The sequence below is a fragment of the Osmia bicornis genome, chromosome 1, assembly GCF_907164935.1.
Source record: "Osmia bicornis bicornis chromosome 1, iOsmBic2.1, whole genome shotgun sequence".
Classification (NCBI taxonomy): domain Eukaryota; kingdom Metazoa; phylum Arthropoda; class Insecta; order Hymenoptera; family Megachilidae; genus Osmia; species Osmia bicornis.
Window position 1 is genome coordinate 2,157,457 of NC_060216.1, and position 19,636 is coordinate 2,177,092.

At 40.5% G+C, this 19,636-nt stretch overlaps 1 protein-coding gene across 1 annotated transcript; it reads left to right on the forward strand.

The window, feature by feature from the left end:
• The first annotated feature begins 7,691 nt into the window (after nucleotides 1–7,691).
• Nucleotides 7,692–8,375, forward strand: LOC114882076 (AF4/FMR2 family member lilli-like). Its single transcript, XM_029198958.2, has 3 exons — nucleotides 7,692–7,730; nucleotides 7,868–8,071; nucleotides 8,245–8,375. Exons 1-3 carry the CDS (start codon nucleotides 7,709–7,711, stop codon nucleotides 8,373–8,375), a joined length of 357 nt encoding a protein of 118 aa, XP_029054791.2. The 5' UTR covers nucleotides 7,692–7,708.
• The last annotated feature ends 11,261 nt before the right edge of the window (nucleotides 8,376–19,636 follow it).

Genomic DNA, 19,636 nt, shown 5'->3' on the forward strand with positions numbered 1-19,636 from the left:
CCAATGTGGCTGTACAAAAGACCAGTGTCCTTTTACTGGGGGCAACTGCATGATATCGCCGAAGAGAAGTACATTTACGCCACCAAATAGTTTATCATTTGTTTTGAATTCTTGCAATCTTAAATGAATTATTCGTAAATTCTCATAAGATACCATTGATATCTCGTCGATAATCAACCACCTTGTATGACGCCACTTTCGTCTCTCCTGTCCGAGCCTCTGTCCTGTCAGTCGTCGATAGGTCATGGCAGTACCTTTTTCAATAGGCAACGAGAACAAGGAATGCAGAGTTTTTCCGAATATTTGACGGGCAGCGACGCCAGTCAAAGAAGCTACTTCAATGAAAGATGGTTTTATCATCATATCAACTGTAGGATTATAGCAGCGTTTAACGTGTTCAACAAGTAATTTTAAAATAAACGATTTGCCACTACCAGCTCCTCCGGTAATAAAAAGCAACATTTGTTCCGGATTTTCATCATCATTTTTTTTAATATCTTTCTCAATTACTGCGGAAACTGATTTTAATAAATCTTTCTGTTGAATATTAAGACTTCGAATACTATTAAGGAACACGTCTTCTGGCATTGCAATTGTTTCTTGCTGTTGATCTTCATATAAATCACCTTGATCATAATATATTGTTTCGTCGGCATGAATTCCGACTGGATCTCTTAAATGTTCATTAGTTTCTTCTTCATGTACAACATTCAGAGCAACAGCCTGGACGAGCGCAGTTTCAATAATTTGCTCTGCGTGAGTAAATTGTTCGACGGTTGCGTTACCCAATATAGGTTTCAACTCGTGTTGCCGTCGAAGAAAACATTGTTCCGAAGATTCGTTTTCGGACATAAGTGTACTTTCATCACGAAATGGAATGTGACATACTATTAAGTTGTAGAAGTATCCTTCTCTATCACTGTTCAGGGTATAATATCGGTGGCGGAGTACAGCTGGTTTATTTCTTATTCGCATTCGGGTATTGTCCTTCAATTTTATAAACTTCGATCTCGAAATTTCTTCATCGTCAGTTCTAAGTTCTGCGTCGCCATCCTCTTCTGTTCATATTTCACTTGAAACTGTTTCATATCGGACAGCAAATTCGGCTAAATTCAAGTTCTCTAGGTTGTCTGGCCTCTTTACGTAACGATCGAATATGTTATTGAAAAATGATGTTCCATTTTCTTCAAATCGCAGAATTCTATACCTCTGCTCAGGCCGACAGCTGTTTATAAATACAGCTTTTCGCGAGCTCATTTTAAGAGGCAGATGGCATAATCGATAAGCACATTCTATAGCATTGACTATACGTTGAGATAGAATTGCCATAGATACCGAAAATAATTGATTTCGGATGGTATCGTTTCGGCGTTTCGCTCGTAAAACGGCTTCTTTAATAATATTTCCTGTATCCTGCGGTTCGCATTTACTTGCGTATTTAGCAATATAATATGCGACGGCTGTAACATTTCCGCATGGTTGAATATCCATGTTTGCTTTCCAAAGCTTTAAAAGAGTTGGGTTGTAATTATTCACCATAACTTCATTTGCGGTTCTTTTAAGTACGTAGAAACGCCCGTTTGGTGGCAAGTGTGTCATCTGGGCCTAAGCACATCGTTCTTTCACTTATCGGTGTGGGGAATCCAAATCGACAAGAACGATTATTACGATCTTTGTAACATGTATGAGAATGTTTATGAATTTGGACTTTTTGAACTATATCGTTCATATCGTGATTTTCGACGTCCAATGAACAAGATACAGTTTTCTCAATCTGGAGTATATTCACCTTGGCGCATTCTACATGACACTGAAATGCTAGCTTTTGCGCGGTAATATTCAACCACAGATAATGCGAAGAACAGATAATCTGTTCGTTGGAACCGTTTGTCATTGCTCAGAATACGTGCTTGGAAGTAATCTAATGGTGTTATTGGGATGTCACGATGCTCTCTGAATCCATTTTTTCCATCTGGAAACAGGAAGTACCAACACAGTTCTTCTATTCTTCTCTCCCTCTCTAGGTTCAAAGGAGGCGCTGTTTTTCTATGTGTATTTGCCAGTTGTATCGGGTCATTTTCTGCGTTATTATTATTATTATTATTATTATTATTACTGATAGAGACGATATTATCGATGTTGGGAACACCTTCGTCAATCGAACGTAGCATGCTTGTTTCGAAAATAATTTGTGTCGCGTCGGATTCATTTCGTGGGGTCACAACCGATAGATGTTGCATTCTTTCTACCAGTGAAGATCTATTTCTTTCGGATGCAATTGTTACAGGTGTTAATGAGTAGATATTTAATACATTACTGTTGCCATCTTTCGCATACAAATTACGACGCAAGGTGGCGTGTAAAGCATCAATAGTAGTAAATTTCATACAGCATGAGGCGCCCCGTAACGGTGCTTTATATCCTTTTGGACCTCTTGCATGGGAATCAATCAACCAATAGCAGGTGGTCTCCGATTGGTTGCTACATGATACGGCTATTGATGTAAGATTCGCCGTAAGAATTCCATACATATACCGTTGAAAAAATGTAATCAAACCATTTTTTAAATTTGGAAATCCATCATCACCGTTATCAATATCAATGTGACCATTTACCGACATTTCATAGTCAACGTTAATATTGACTCGCCTATTATTAAATGTTACATGTGGTAATAATTCAGTTGCGGCTAAATAGTCTACATTCATTTCGTTGGGGTTAGGAATACTTCGCGCTTTAATGCAATCACGATAATATTTATCTCCTACTATAACCACATAATCGACATCACTAGTACACCACGTACTAGGATCAAGGGAATGAAACGCAACACATGCAACTGCAGCTATGCCAGTACACTGCTTACCACGAGATTCGATATCGAAGCGATCGCTAGCTTGATGAAACGTGCCTCGTGAAATAGCTACATTCTGACCAACGTCTACAAATCTACTGTTTGGTTCAGTATTTCTTTGTGCAACTTCAATTTCCTCTGTTACAATAGCCGGCTGTTCAATGACATGAGCTATTTCGAAAATATTACTGGTAATGTTTGAAAAACATGGTTGTACGTCTTTGTACAAAGCATTATTTTGTAATAGCCATTGTAAGGCTACCCGCAGCTTTCCGACATCAACTTTCCACTACAATCATTATACCGGTTTGGTTTAATTGGACTGGAAGTTGCTCGGCTACTTCGAACACATCGCGGGCAAATAGGACTACCTGACCTTTGCACCAATCCTGACTGAAGCGATTCTGAATTTTCATGACTTTAAGAAACGGCACTATTCTGCACAACATTTGTTTCTCGATTTCCGATAAATCTGCTATTTCCTGAGGTACAGACATTAGTTTCATTTTATTCCAAAATGCCTGTGATGGAACTTTATGTTTTTTAAGATGATTTAGGCAACGAGAACATGTTGTTATCTTCGCTGATTCCAATAGATTTGCAGGAATTAGACTAGAGAAAGGCTGTGTGTGTAAAGCATAACGTTGCTGCGGATATAAAGTCTTGTAACACACTGCACACGGTGCATTAGCAAAAATATTAATAGCCGATTTAAAGTAGTCTTCCTGAAGGAGACGTTCTTTTCGCCGTTTCTTAGCTAGTTCACGCATATTTCTTAAAGGTGTATTTTTTGCTTCGGTATTTTCCCTTAACAATACTTCACGATTACGATTTTTAATGAGCAGTAGACGATGTGAACGTTCTTCAATACATTGATTGGATAAACGTATATGGATTAATCTCAGCCTACGCGATCGTTTTTCAGCAGATTCATGCGCTAAACGCTTGTGGATTAATCTCAATCTACGTGACCGTTTCTCAGCAGATTCGTTTGCTAGGCGCCTACTGATTAATCTAAGCCTATGTGATCGTTCTTCGACAGATTCGTTCTTTAAATGATTATAAATTATGGTGAGGCGACGTTTCTTCTCCTCTATCGTTTCACGCAATAATTTTGAACGCATATATTTTCGCATTGCAGATAATCTCAATGGCGTTCGTTAATAGTTTCATGACATCGTTTCTCTGTATTTCTTTTGCAATTTTTGTACAGACGTAATTGTGTCCTAGACGTAATTAATTCCTCATACGGGATGCATGTTTTGTAGGTCTACCCATCGCTTCAAGCAAACGTGGTTGCTGTGTTTTTTATTTATTTTAGAAACAATTGGTCGCTTCAAGCAGACGCGGTCAGTTTGTTTTTTATTGCAAACAATTATTGGTCGCTCCAAGCAGACGCGGTCAGTTTGTTTTTTATTACAAACAATTATTGGTCGCTCCAAGCAGACGCGGTTGGTTTGTTTTTTATTACAGACAATTATTGGTCGCTCCAAGCAGACGCGGTTGGTTTTGGATTTTAGAAACAATTGCCAGTCGCTCCAAGCAGACGTGGCCGGTTTTGGATTTTAGAAAATATAAAATAATAGTAGTTAAAACGACTACCTTTGCAGCAATTTTCAAAAGATTCAATTAATTATTACAGCAGTAGCAATCAATTGAACACGTAACGTTGCCAGGTTTTCGTTTCAACTGACTACGCGATCTGTCTATGGGCTGTAGCTATGTTTGTTTATATTGTGAGGACGATCGCAATAATAGGCAAACTTATAGTAGAATTCCGTTATATTGTGTGATAAGTGGAAAATAAAGCAATGCAATATACGTACAAAACTTATGGCAATGTTAAATGGATCTAATATAACATAAATTCACAAATACTTGCAATTTAATTAAAATTTGCATTACTTAATATTCAATTACATTTCCACGCGTCTTTTCATGCATCTTGGCACTGATTCGTATATTCATATCGTTATGATTTTATATCTCACGTTCTCTTATTTGCTTCACGAAGCTCATTTTTTTGTTTACAGGTTTTCTTATGTACATTACATTTTTCAATATTGCCAATAAATTCTTCATTGGGTTCAAATGAAGATTGTTTAATGCCCAGTGTATAATTTTATAATTATTACATTATTCTTCGAACTGAATAATATTCAACTTTTTTACCAGAGTCAGATTGTAAAAGTACATCGCGACAGATTGCGTTGGATCGAAAAAAACGTATTTCTACAGGTTGTATACTGAGTGTAATAAAACAGTGTTCGGTTACCGTTTGAAACAGATTACCTCATTTAAAATTGGACCAAATGACTTGAGGTTTTTTGAGAAGTTATACACATTCATTTACTAAGATATGTGCTTTTGTCGTTTTAAAAAATTGCAATTTGTTGAAATCGTGAAAGAAAATAGTAAAAAGCAATTTTTTCACGATTTCAACAAATTGTAATTTTTTTAAACGACAAAAACACATATCTTAATAAATAAATTTGTATCTTCTCAATACAAAAAAACGTCAAGTTATTTGGTTTAATTTTAAATGAGTTATTCTGTTTTAAACGTTGACTAGACACTTTTTATTACACTTACTGTACTTATACTTTCTACATTTCATGGCTACATTAAGAGGGTATGAATATTTCTATCATTGACTATACGCCGTTTAGTTTTTGCGCATTTGAGGCGAATAGAAGATTTACGAATATTTACGTTCAATATAAACTACTACGCACATACCAACAGGAATGTAAACATAGAGAATAATTTGTGCGATCCTGGAATGTGTCCCACCAACCCTCTCCCTTTGGACATCAGAGATTCCTGCTCAGTTTCATACGATCAGTGATTCGAATAAGTGGTAAGTACGAAACGAGCAATATTTCATTTTTGTCTACGTTGTATATAATAATATATATTAATATTTCTTAATGGCTGGTGGTACAGTTTATTTAGTTGGTGTATTATTATAGTTACTTTGAACAAAACTATTTTTATTACATCAAAGAATAACTTATTATTTTCATTTCATTATTTAACTTTAGATTTTAAATTGTTAACAAATTTTTATTACAATTATTATAATAAAAAAGTAATACAAATATGTTAACAAATATGAATAGATATTTCCTTGTTTTTATTATCAATAGAACCTTTTATTTCTATTTAAAATGTTCATATTCAATATTGCTTTCTAACGGTTGAATGTGCGCTGAATACGAATGTAGGAACCATTTATCGCTATTAGAATCGTTGTTCGGGTATTAAATAACGAACGCAATTAAATAGGGGAACAAATGAATAATTTGTTTATTTATTTATACTAGTCGGCAGTAAATTTGGTATGAAATCGCACATGTATATTGTAACGTGGTGACACCTGTGCCTCCCCGTTACAATCGCTGCGCTTCTCCTACCTCAAATCCCACCTAGAAATGACCCTCAACCCTTCTAACACCTCACCCCTTTTCCCCGCCCGCCGGTGTCGGGCCGATGGAGGCGACGGAAAAGAGACAACAGGGATCACCCGCAAGAAGGAGCTACGAGGCCGGCGACAGACCTCCCACCCTCCAGGAGAGGAAAAGCAACGCGGGACTTCGGAAAAGAGAGACGAAGCGGCCCAGCAGCTGAAACATCCACCTGGAGCCATCTGTCGCCGAGCCCGAAGACCTCATTCCACCCGCCACGGCCGGAGATCCGCCAGCCCCATCGAACCCGAACACCGGCAGATCGACAATCGATAACCAATCTATTCCGTTGCCAGAAAAGGCCCCCTTCCTATTCCCCATCCCCTCCCCAAAAATCATCCCGCGACGGACCCGTCGTCGCTGCAGCGACGACGAGCCGTCATTGAGCCCTGGGCTATCTAAGAGAGCGATTTTGCGAATAGTAGCGAGTTATAGAGAGAAAATTTTGAAAAGTGCGAAAGTGAGAATTCTGGTGAGTCCCTTGCGTTATTAAATTGCGATCTGATATTGTTGTGAGTTTCGGCAACGGCGATCTTCGATTGCGAACTTGTGCGTCCGCGTATCACGCCGGTCATCCCCCGTTATATTTCTTGAAACCCTTTTGTCCAGCCCCCAACATTCCCGTCTAAAGCATCCTCACGCGTAACGTAGACGAACTTCCAGAAACCTCCTTCACCCTGAGATCTTCCCTAACCCTCGCCAAATCCCCCTTGCGTACTCCCCCGCGAGATTGTAAGGACGTAAGTGCCACGAGTCCCATCCCCTGTAATGACCCCCATTCTGTCCCTTTGTCCAAATTTTGATTGCCACCGCGAGTGGCTGGCGCCCAACGTGTATACGAAACTAGTGTGAAGAGAATATAGAGTGAACCCCCGAAAGGGTCACAATATAATAATTAGAATTTCATCTATAACTTGAATTAAAAAAAAAATATATTTGAGTACTACTGTATTTCGAATGTCATTTTTATCACTTTTATCGATGTTCAAACATACGTAGTTGATAATATTTTATATATTTGGCAATTGAAATAATCAAAAATTTTAGCCACTGGTGAAAAATAGTTTCCGGATTCGTATTCAATGAATATAATAATAAAAATGTATAAGCAGTACATATTGAATGTTAGTTATCCTAATATGCTTTAAAAAGTATAAGTGTGTTTCGATATATACGGTCTTGTCGCCGTTCGTGTGATTTTTCGTTCTATACAACATGAACACTATGTCACTGTAATCGATAATCTTCCACCGCTAGTAATTAATTAATATTAATGTAACTATTATTACTTATATCTTTTTTTGCAAATATTACATCCATATATTTTTGTTTCAGAACATAAACGTAACAATAAATAATAATAAAAATTTTAAAAAAATATTAAAAAATGGAGCCGTCTGAAAACGATTGTAAGTATTATTTCAACTTTAATAATGGCAAAAGAGTTCGAGAAAAATTAAAAGAAACTCTGGAAAATGCATATATTGCATGATTCAGAAACATGCCTGTAATATATATATATTTCTTTTTTTTATTTCTCTTTTAGATCAAAAATTGGTGCGTGATGTGCAGCTGTTGCTGCAGCAACTGAACGAGCAGCAACAGCTGCAGCAACAGCAAGAACAGCAACTGCTACAACTGAGGGAGGAGCTCCTCCCTCAGCATGGACAGGGCGATCAACCGAGGGAGGAGCGCCTCCCTCAGGAGCAGGAGAAGAAGGCGGCGGAGGGGGCGGCGAGGCCACTGCGAAGTATGTATTACAGATTACTCTTTACTATACTATGAATTCTTGCCTCGTACAGAGGAATACAATATTGCCCTTATCAGAACATCTTTGTTGTTCAATATAAGGGGAAATATTTATAATAATAATATTTTAATAAAAAAAAATACATATCTAATAATTTCAATTTTACATTACAGAAAGAGGAGTAGCGGCTGGCAGATCGCGGCGCCTGAGGGGGTACCGGGGGAGAACGGGAAGCGGGGGTAGGGGAATAGGGGGAAGGGGTAGGGGGGGTAGGGATAATATTGTACAATTCAGTTTTTATTAAATAAAAAAAGAGAAAATTAAAGTGATTTAAAAAAATGTTATTCGGTGTTCTGCTTTTTTATTTCTATTAACCACCAGTACTTGATCCTTACTTAACCATTGAGAACGAAATATCACCTTACGGCATCCTACAAATATTGTTCGTTTCTCTAATTCCATTAAAAAGTGTGAAATAAAATAATTTTTAACAAAAAAAACATCCGACTTTGAAATGCACTAAAAAGAGTAAAATAATTTCTATTTCATTTATACCAATATTCCATAGCTATTAATAATATCTACTTAATCGTCAAATAGGATACCAAATACATTTCAAAGTTTTCGGAGGCGGCGCAAAATTAAAAACTTTTCCTCTACTAGGAAGATCCTAACTCGGGCGTCGGCAACCTATGATAAATCACCCATTTGATAATTTCAAGTAAATAATATTAAACGGGAATCAACAAACCCATTGCGAATTAACTATATTGCAGTTCACGAGTGACCGCACTTAACTCGCGCAGCTAGTGACCTACTGAGGTCTAGGGAGATTTTTAATAGTGCGTGTGATTCCCCTTTACAGCTTGCTTCTTACTTTGCGTTCACATCATTTTTTTTTGCGACAAATAATAGGAATTTCATTGCATCGTGAAACTTTACAATATCATCACCGGTTATCAGTTATCGTACGTCATATATTTCTGCCCACCATTTATATGATCACAAAGTATAATAAGAAGCAAGATGGAGAAGGGAATAACACACGTTATTAAAAATCTCTCTAGACCTGGTGAGCGGCGCGGGTTAAGTATGATCTCTCGTGAAATGCAGTATAGTGCATGTCCATCAGGAGTGCTGCCAATTTCTCATACAATCGTTACAATTACAAATGTTTTTACCCGGACCTATAATTTTTCTCTTACGACTTATTAATTACCAAGTTTGCCATACCACAATCAAATCGTTATTGGCAGCACCGTTTGTTCGGGTATTTCTAATTTTGCGGCGCCTGCGAAAACTTTGAAATGTATTTGGTATCCTATTTAAGGGGGTAGACACAGTACGTGACGTCACCGATTCGGGACGTCGGTATTACAGTAGTTTTTTCGTTGGGCCTGGTGGAGCCACTTGCGTGTTTTGTTACGAACTTGAAAGGTTTAATTCTCAGCTAGCGTGCGCGCAACACGATCTAGGAAGGCAACAGCGGCTCAAGTATTTTTACAAACACATTCAAACGCTCATCTCGCCAGAGGTATCGCCACGATACGCCTGAAGAACGAAAGCGAAACATTGGCGCGCGTTTAGAGTGAAATGTATGGTGATCATGCTATCCTTCTTTCAACCCAAATGATAGAATTGTCCCGCTCCGATAAATAGTGACTGACCAAACGCGTGGATTTTATATAGCGCACCGTAGCACTCCTCGCTGCTGAAAAATATATGCCTGCTCCGAAGGAACGGGCAAGCTGAGAATTATTTTTAGAAGAAGTTATTAACTTTTTTAAATAAATGTTTTTTAATTAATAAAAGTATACAGGATACGTCATGCCATTGGGACGGGTTATATCTAGAATTTGGTAAGAGATAGGAAAAAGCTGTTTATGTAAAAGTTCAATGGTATGATAATGTATATTTTTCTGTGATTTCATTTTCTTCGTGAATGCAACGATGCACTCAAAAAATGCAACTCCATTTTTTATATAAGTAGAATTGCATTTTTTTTACTTGTGTCAACTCCTTGAAACATTCTGCATAAAAAATTAATATGGTACTATTAGAACTAATAAATGGAGGGACCTCGCGTCTGTACAGTAAAAGTTGAATATGTGCAACAATTCATATATTCAGCAGAGGTGTCGAATCTCGGATTATATGCGATAGCCAGCCAAGCGTGAACGTAGAAAGGGACAGACAGTGGAGGAGAGAGCGAGAGGTCCAATGATCAAAGGAAAGAGCCGAAACATATCGGTGTGACTAATACTAATTCAATTATAAAACTTTTTTATTTTTGACTTTTTTTAACCGAAATTTTTACTAGCACATTGGTGAAATTTCTCTGATTAAAATGATATCAAACACGATATAGTTTGAATGAGGCGAGGTTTGTTATGGGGCGCTGTGAAAAATCCAGGCGGACGGTAGTCAAATCTTAGAGAAAAGGGACAATCTCAACATGCAGAATGAGAGAAGGATAGCATGACTGTAGTGCGTCTCACTCAGCGTTCGTGCGTTGTTGCCTTTTTCGCTTGCCTTCGCAGCACAGTTCGAGTGACGTAATCAAGCTGACGCTTGATTCTGGCTACGATTCCAGATCGGCAGCCTTTCTACTTAGACGCCACCTTATAACTACTAGCTGAACTAAATTTGTCACGTAACTTGCTCTGTAGTATCCAGATAATGGCGGAACTCGTCTTTGGGAATGCTTTTACGGGAATACACTTTTCGTCCTTATATGAGAAGATTTTGATCTAAATAAGGGTTCATTCGAAAGAGGAAGGTTCAATGCAGGGCGGTCTGGTCACCGTTTGAGTCACAGAACTGTTTTAGTGACCTAAAAAATACTTGGAATCTGCGTATGTATTTTGTCGATTCTTCCTCTACTTTGGACACTCATATTATTAAATATCGACACAATCTCGTTGAACCATGACTAGAGCGCCCTGCATTGGACCTTCCTCTTTCGAATGAGCCCTCACCCAGCCCCAAATCTTCTCATATAAGGACGAAAAGTGTATTCCCGTAAACGCCTTTTTAGGCCCATTTTTGCCGGTAATGTCACCTCGCTGCATTACCCGTGTCTACCCCCTTAACGATTAAGTAGATATTATTAATAGCTATGGAATATTGATATAAATGAAATAGAAACTATTTTACTCTTTTTAGTGCATTTCGAAGTCGGATGTTCTTTTTGTTACAAATTATTTCATTATTTACTCGTGGCATACTGTAAACATTGTCCTCGGCATAGTCGCTCGTGTCAAACCGATGTATATCGCGTTTCATTACATCGTATATGTCATCGCATTCCAGTTCGTATATAAGATTGTCTGTGTCTGTGTATAATATTTTACAAAGACCTCAAGATATCGCACAAGGTCGTCTGCTTCGGTAAGGAGTCCGGTCGAAAGGACTTCGTAATCCAACACGCAAGTCGATGCGGATGACGGGTCGGAATGAACACTTGACAGGGTGGACAATTGCGGACCACCGGGTTCAGCGAGTAGAACGGGACTCGGAAAACGGCGAATGTCCGGATTATTTACTTCTTGGAGCACAGCCTGTCTAACTCTCTTAGCTCGGAGCTTGCGACCGGATCGACGACTGTGGCGATTCGGACGGCGACGTCGGATGGGTTGTAAATTATCTCCAAACTGTGATAGGGGTTGGTTTAATAACCAACCTATCTAGCTGTCAAAATATTCCTGGCTCATACATTTGAGGATTCCATTGCCGAGTGCAGATAAGTGCAGGTTCCTAGGCGATTGGGCAAAGGGATGAGACAAGAATCGATCTAAATGTTCCTTAAGCGCCTCGAAGGAGACCAGCTCGCACAGGGATGAACGATTGTCAATCAGGTTGCGGAGGATCTTTCAGATTCCGTAATACTTGGAATCAGAGAATAGTCTAAGCAAAAATCACAGCGGAGAGCTTGTAAAAGATCGTAAATAAAACAAAGGATCAAAATTTTAATTATTAATATATTTAACTCACATAAATCTATCACTTGAAACACAATTATAAATGTAGAGACTCGAACATTTAGAGCAACACCGTTCCGGGTGCGGTACGTATAAGTATTCCAATAGGAATAGAGGAGAACACTTTCTTCCAGTGAAATCAACGGAGAACACTGTATTCCAATGGGCACTCCTAGAACAACTTGATGGTTGCTGGTAGACTTAGAGCTGAGTAGTTCGCGTGTTGAAGGATCCCGGTAGACTGACTCGAATGGGAATACGGGGCCTCTATTTGTACAAGTTGAAAACGGTTATCGTCACGTACGTTGGCTATCTTTTTGGTCGTCTTAAGCCGGGTATCCACCAGTATCAAACGCCCGTATCGTATCACCGTTCCGAACCCTTTTGAATAGGCAGACGTTGCCTCGTTGCATGCAACGGCATGCTGCGGCGCGGACAACATTTCTTCGTTTCTTGATATAAACGGTTAGGCAATAGGACTGGGCCGCTACAGGCGAGGAGTTTCGTTTTGCTGCGTGGCGTTCCAAAGGAACGGAGGCAATGGATCCATCCGAAAAATTTGTCGATTCTTTGCTGTTGCATCGAAGGAAAGGTTCATGCGTTGGCACTTGACATAGCGTTTCGTGCCGTCACTTGGGTTTCAATTTATTTGAAATCTTGCGGTATTATTGGATTCATTTCAAAAGCGATTAAATTATTTATGAATTTAATCTAATTTAATTTAGACAAATTTTATCGTCTAAATATATTTAAACAGATCAATTATCTTCGGTGCTACGCTGTACATAAAAGAGCAATGTTAATAATCACCTGTGTGATTATTGAAAAAAGACAATGTTAATTTTCCAGAGATTTTTCCGTTGCCGAGTATCGAAAGTTCTATTGGTCTGTGATACGGAGGCGAAGGAACGGGCCGATCCGAAAATTGTCGGTTTCTTGTCGTTCAAAAGATTGGTTCGGAAACCACTTGAAACGTAAAAACAACATACCCAGGCGAAGGCCCGAAATGCTATGTCAAGTGGAAACATGACTCTTCAGGCACGAGATAATATGATTTGGAATTGGATACATCAGTGAGATAATACTAATGCAACGACTGAACTTTGTTATTTTTCATTTTTTTCTTAAAAAAACTGTTACCAAGATATTTGTGACGTTTTTCTGATTAAAATGATACCAAACACGATATGGTTTGGATAATTACACTAAAGAAACAGCATGAAGCAAATCGAAACTTCTCGCCTATAGGAGTTTATTTCAAGACACGAAGAACTATTGTCCGAGCCGTAGCACGCCGTGGCATGCAACGAGGCAACGTCTGCCTATTCAAAAGGGTTCGGAACGGTGATACGATACGGGCGTTTGATACTGGTGGATACCCGGCTTTACGCGATAGCGCCTAATCTTTGCTGACGCTGGGTCAGCGTTCGGGGAAAAATCTCTCATATCGCTGACGGTGCGTGGGACCGGGGCAACGGTTATTTTTTAGGTTGCTGACGGTGCGTGGTACCGGGCCAACGGTTATTGCAGTGGTTCTCGGTCTACAGTGGTTCTTCTTTGATTGTTTAGTTTTGCATGAGATGCTTATTTCTAAATATATATATATATATATATATATATATATATATATATATATATATATATATCGATTAACATGTGGTATATATATATATATGTTATTGATCTGCAGTCGCTTTGTAAATATAATTGATAAAAGCGATGCTTATTTGTAAATGATGAGTAAATACGTAGTAAATATGTACTACGTATTTACTCATCATTTACAAACATATATATATATATGTAGTCGAAGTGTAGACATTTGATAATTGAAGGTAAAACATAATTGATGGTAATTTGGATATGATAAGTTACCATCGGCCGGTAACCTACCATCGGTCGGTAACTTAGGTAGCGCACATGGGAAGCCCCATCGGTCGATAACTTACCATCGGTCGGTGTGGTGGGTCGCGAAAAATATATGTCTCTCGGGGGGGGGGGGGGGGTGACTCTAGGATGTAAACCTCCCTCCCCGGGAAAATAAATTCTGGGCCAGTGTCCAAAATTTATGTATTACAGATATGGCTGTAAAAATGTTCAATTTGCACCATACCTTACTGCGTACAATAGTTTCTAAGTCTTTGTAGTTTAATTGACGGGGATGCACATCCGGCAACCTCGGGATCGGGCTCCGGTTCATCGTGGGTATTTGCTGCTGGTAGTCCTCGTTTTAGATGAACAACTAGGTAGGTAATGGACGAGAATACTGCGTCTAGTACGTGGAGTCCACATCCGTACACCGAATGCAGGGTGTATCCATTGACTATGATGTCGATTGCTGCCTTGATGAGTTTAAAAACGAGGAAGATGGCAAGGATAGCTGCGCTTACGGATCCAAACTCGATGAACCCGTTCCACATCTTATTGATTGTGGATTTGGTTATTTTCTCCAAGGAGTGTTCGTCCAGGAAGTTGGCGAACGAAATCGAGTTGGATGGTGTACCAGAGGATGTGACACCGTGCACAATCTCGTTGATCACTCGGCGGATTTATCTGCTGGGAACATTATATGATCCCTTAGTCGTTGCAGTTCCGTTTGTGAGTATATGCCGCTGGTAGCCAATGAAGTAGGCGTTAGATATTTTCAGTTCAACTGTGAAATGGGCCTTGTCCTTTGGGATTCATCAGTGATCATTACTGATGGAGTAAGTTTAATCCATTGCTCGTCCACCTTGTAAATAGTGGGTAATAGCCGGTTACACTGACGCTTCGTGCCGAATCTAGTTAAGATTCTTGTTTTGGGAGTTAGGAAATACGTCTCATTATTATGTTGCACGGGGAGCTCGTTAAAACAGTCTTCGGTTTTGCGTAACTTGATAACTGCAGGTATGTACTGCAGAATGTGAATCACTTCTCCGGCGTTGACAGCTATGTAACCTGGCTTCTTCCTGACTATATAAGCGAATTCCACTGGGACCATAGTAACCAATGAGAGAGCGTTTCTCACGATTTGGTTTTCCGCTTCACACTTCTGCATGACGATGGTGCGATACAGCGATGTCAATTGCTACTGATGTGCTTTTCAACGTATATAAATTTAGAATGCACATACGTGAATATGTCTAAGTTGTCGGCTGGTATCGGTTTCCCTTTGATGATAGGGTTGCCTTTGTGGGTTTCAACAACGAACAATCTGGGGTGCTCCGTAGCGATAATGGAGTACCCATATATGTGATGTTCGCCGGTTTTTGCTAAAGCGAAAGTGATTTCGCTAGTAGTAAGACTATAGATGTTGGGATATTGTGTTGCGGATTCTTCTTCTGTCTTGTCAGCTAACCCTTCGTAGAGGACATCGTATGAACTTAGCTCGCATGTGTTAAACGGTAATGGGTCCCGAAATGTGTAGCCGGCATCGTAGTCGATACATGATGTCCTGGCGAGGTCGCATATCGTATCGGAGGATAGAAAAACGGTGTTCATCTTGACTCGTGCCACCAGGGTTCTTAGTTTGATTTGCAAGGTGGCTTGCACGAATCCGTTGTTCCAGGTTTCGTAGGGGTTGGAATAAGTGGTGCCTGCGCAGCTGCCGTCAGGGCCGACTGACCCGGCGAGGGTAACTGCACTATGGGTAGTCGAATTCGGGGAGACTCCCGTGATGAGTGAATTTCCTGTTGACAAGGTGCCTTTTTCGTGTAGGCGGCGGCATGCCGTATAACTGACTTCCTGCAGGTATTCGACTAAATCGTTTTGAACAGCGCACAGGTGGGAGTGCATCCCACAATAGTTGACGATTTGCCTAACGTTGATTTGACACTGCATAATTTGGGTGTGGTCGTACTCGGACAGCTGGAACAATCGTACGTAGATGGCTGTGGTTTTGATTTCTGGGCCCTGGGGATGACATTTCTCCAAGTCCAGTAGTGACACTGTGGTGTGATTTATCGTGGGTCCACCGCAGTCGAAGCCTATGAGGGCTTCCGTGGCGTAGAGTACCGTAGATAAAAGGACGAGGATGACAAAAAGATTCATCCTATGGAAGATAAGCTTATTTCGCAATTTTACATTTGTTTTGGTGAACTAACTTATCCTTATTTTTAATTCTTAACTTTAGATTACACGGAGGTAGGGCCTCCAGAATCTGGTACGGTCCAGTGTATTGGTTATCTATTTTTCTAGTGGGTTCCTTGAAGAGGTAAACCCAATCACCAGGAAGGAATTCCTGAGTCTTTAATCTTGTGTCGTAATATCGCTTGGACCTTTGTTTGGCTCGGATCAGATTCTGGCGGGCGTTTTCCTGAACCTCGTTTAGAGTGCCGAATAAGTCGTTTAGGTATTCCACATAGGTGGTTACTTCTCGGTTGTCTATCTCAGGTTCCGAACTGGGTATTCTCGCTGTTTTTATGAAAACTAATTCGTGAGGGGTGTAGTTCGTTCCCTCGTGTACGCTAGTGTTGTAAGACAGCATGGCAAGATCCAATCATGTGTCCCATTCCTTACCCTTATCCGTCTGTACCTTTAGGTACTCGGCTAACACGTGATGTGACCTCTCAAGTCATCCATTGGACTGCGGCCTATATACCGACGTCATATATCGTTTTATATTAAATCTTTTGGCTAAATACTTCATGATTGAAGATATTAAATTGGATCCTTGGTCGGTCAGAATAGCTTTGGATGCTCCAAAGATGCAAATTAAACGTTTCAAAACCTGATCGGCGATAGAAATTGACGTTACATTTATTAAAGGTACCGCTATAGAATATTTTGGTAGCAAATCCTGCATTGTGAGGATGTATGAATGTCCTGATGATGTAGTGGGCAGAGGTCCCATTATATCAATTGCGATCTTGTCGAAATTGCGCCCTGGGGTATCCGTTATAGTCATTGGTTGTTTAGTTTTTACGCGAGTCAGCTTTTTTAGCTGGCAGACTTTGCACGACTGAATGTATGTTTGGACTTGAGTTTTCATATTTGGCCAAATGTATTTCTGGCGGATTCTATTCAGAGTTTTCGTAGTGCCTTTGTGACCGTTTATCACTGAGTTGTGCGTGTCTGCTATTATTTCAGGACGCTTGTCCGTTGGAAGAACTCGAATTAGCCCTGAGCAGTAGGTTATCGTGATTCTATGATCTTTGAACATTTCTCTTAATTTTCTATCAATAAAATGCCAGGATACCTCCCCGAGGGGGTCCGTTTCCCTTACCGAAAAGCTGCTAAGGTTGAGTTCATCCAACACCGATCGAATCATTCGTAACCCAGAGAGTGCCTGCGTTACAGTTATGGATGCTGTTGGCCGTTCTTGTATTGAAATTGATATAATGTACCTCTTATCGCTAGCTTTAACGTGTGGTGTGTCTGGAATGATCTCGGAAGGGTCGGGGAGTTGCCCGGACAGTTGCAGCTCCTTGGCCCCGTCGCACGCGGGTGTGCCTTGATAAGTTAAAAATATGACGAGACTATTCCTCTGAAGTGCTAACGGCTGTTTGGTGCGGACGACCTTGAGGAATTTGAACTGAGGTTCCGCGTCAAATAGCTGTTCCTCCCCACTCTCTGTTGCAGAGCCGGAAGTTTCTGAAGTGTTGTCCTCCTCGTCCTCCGTTGTTATTGCAATATCCGGTGGTGAGGTAGGATCTCCGTTATCGCCCAGGGAAGTTGCACTTTCCCTTGACGTACATGGACCTGGTATAGGTTCTTCCATGGGTCCTTGGCATCTCCTCCGTTTCTTTTCGGGCGGTCCCTCCGAGATTGGGAATTCATTCCGTTTCCGATTGTTGGGATATTACAAGGATTTGGGTGACGGTGTAGGAGGTCGATGTATGGGGTTGAATGAAATGTCGTCGCATTCCAACATTGGTTGTTCCAAATTTTCAACTTCCTCGGTCTCGGTCTGCATTTGTGGTGGATCATTTACTTCAGGAGTATGTTCTGAAGGTTCTTCGTTCCGTGGTTCGACATTTCGAGGTTGCCATTTCCTTTTAAATTTATCTCTGTATGGCAAAGGTGGATCGAATAAAAGGTCATCGTCCGAGGATGACGTATGGATCGGCATTAGTAATGCCATATCAGGCGGATTACGTGATAGGGCATCAGCGTTGAGGTTCGCCTTCCCTTGTTTATACGCAATTTCGTATTCATATTCCGAAAGTCGTAGTTCCACTTCCACAACCGTGAAGTTGGGTCTTTATGAATTTCCTTCCGTATAGGTGAGGTCGGAAATGATTGATACTGTTGTTACGTCCCTAGTTATAACCCATTTTCGTCTTTCGCCATTCCAAAGAGGTCTTGCTCTGGAATCCGCGAAACATCAGCGTTTTCTCGCTTAGCAATGCTTGCGATACGAAATCAGGGAACTCGCGGAATGCGATGGCGAAAACCCTTTGCTTGCAGGTTTTCACAAGCAAGGAGCGTGACCTACTCCCCTTTTGGGAGTATAAGTTATCGGCGCAACGCAGGTAAGCCAGTTCCGTGATAGCGTAAAGCAGAGACCGAAGTTCTGTCCGTTCGTGACCCGCAGTAGATCCGCGCTCAAGGCTACTCGAAACCAGGAAGATCATCGACGACGTGCTCGGCCGACCGTTCAACACGAGTGTATCACCGCAATCTGAGATAGCAGATTCATAATTGGACCAAGTCCAGGAGTGCACCCGTGTGCTGTGCAGGACCACCACCAACCGCTTGTATCTCCAAGGTCGAGTCGTAGCCACGCGCCGCGAGTCTAGTGTAACGTCCGAACCGCGAACATAGCGTAAAACGAGACCTCTTGAGTGAATACGAGAACGAACGTGTGACGTACAACACCTGAAGTCAGCGAAGGGTATGTAACGACAAACGAGAATATATATAATATTGAAAACCCATACACGTATCAACAATTACTAAACGCCCTATCCTGCATCCTTTATTACCCGCAAGGAAGGTCAAGGTACGCTTTAACGTTTAAATCGGCAGAACCCAAAGATCAGAGTAACAGAGTAAGAACCACCCGTAAGGTGGGACGTAACACTGTAAACGACGGCTAAGCATTCTTTCTCGATTGTTGAATACTTCTGTTCATGTGGATTTAAAATTCTGGAAGTATACGCAACAGGAAGACCTTTCCCTATGTTTCCGTGGCTTAATATACCTCCAATGGCATAGCCGGACGCGTCTGTAGTAAGTATGAAAGGCTTAGTGAAATCCGGAAATTGTAATATCGGAGACTTGCACAACGCGTCTCTCAAGATTTCGAAAGCTTCTTGTTGCTTTTCTTTCCACATAAATGGTTTGTCTTTCTTTAGTAGATCCGTCAGTGGTTTCGCTATTTTAGAATAATTCTTTATGAACCGCCTATAGTATACAGTTAAGCCTAGAAATTGCTTAACATTCTTGGAGTTTTTGGGTACTGGAAACCGTTGTACCACATCCAATTTCTCAGGGTCTGGTTTGACTCCATTTTCACTTAAAATGCGGCCTAAATACGCCACTTCCTTTCTTAAGAACTAACATTTGTCGGGTTGTAATTTGACGTTTCCGTCTTTCAGACGTTCCATTAGTCGCTTGAATTTGGTTTGGTGCTCCTGGAGAGATGCTGCGTAGATGACGAAGT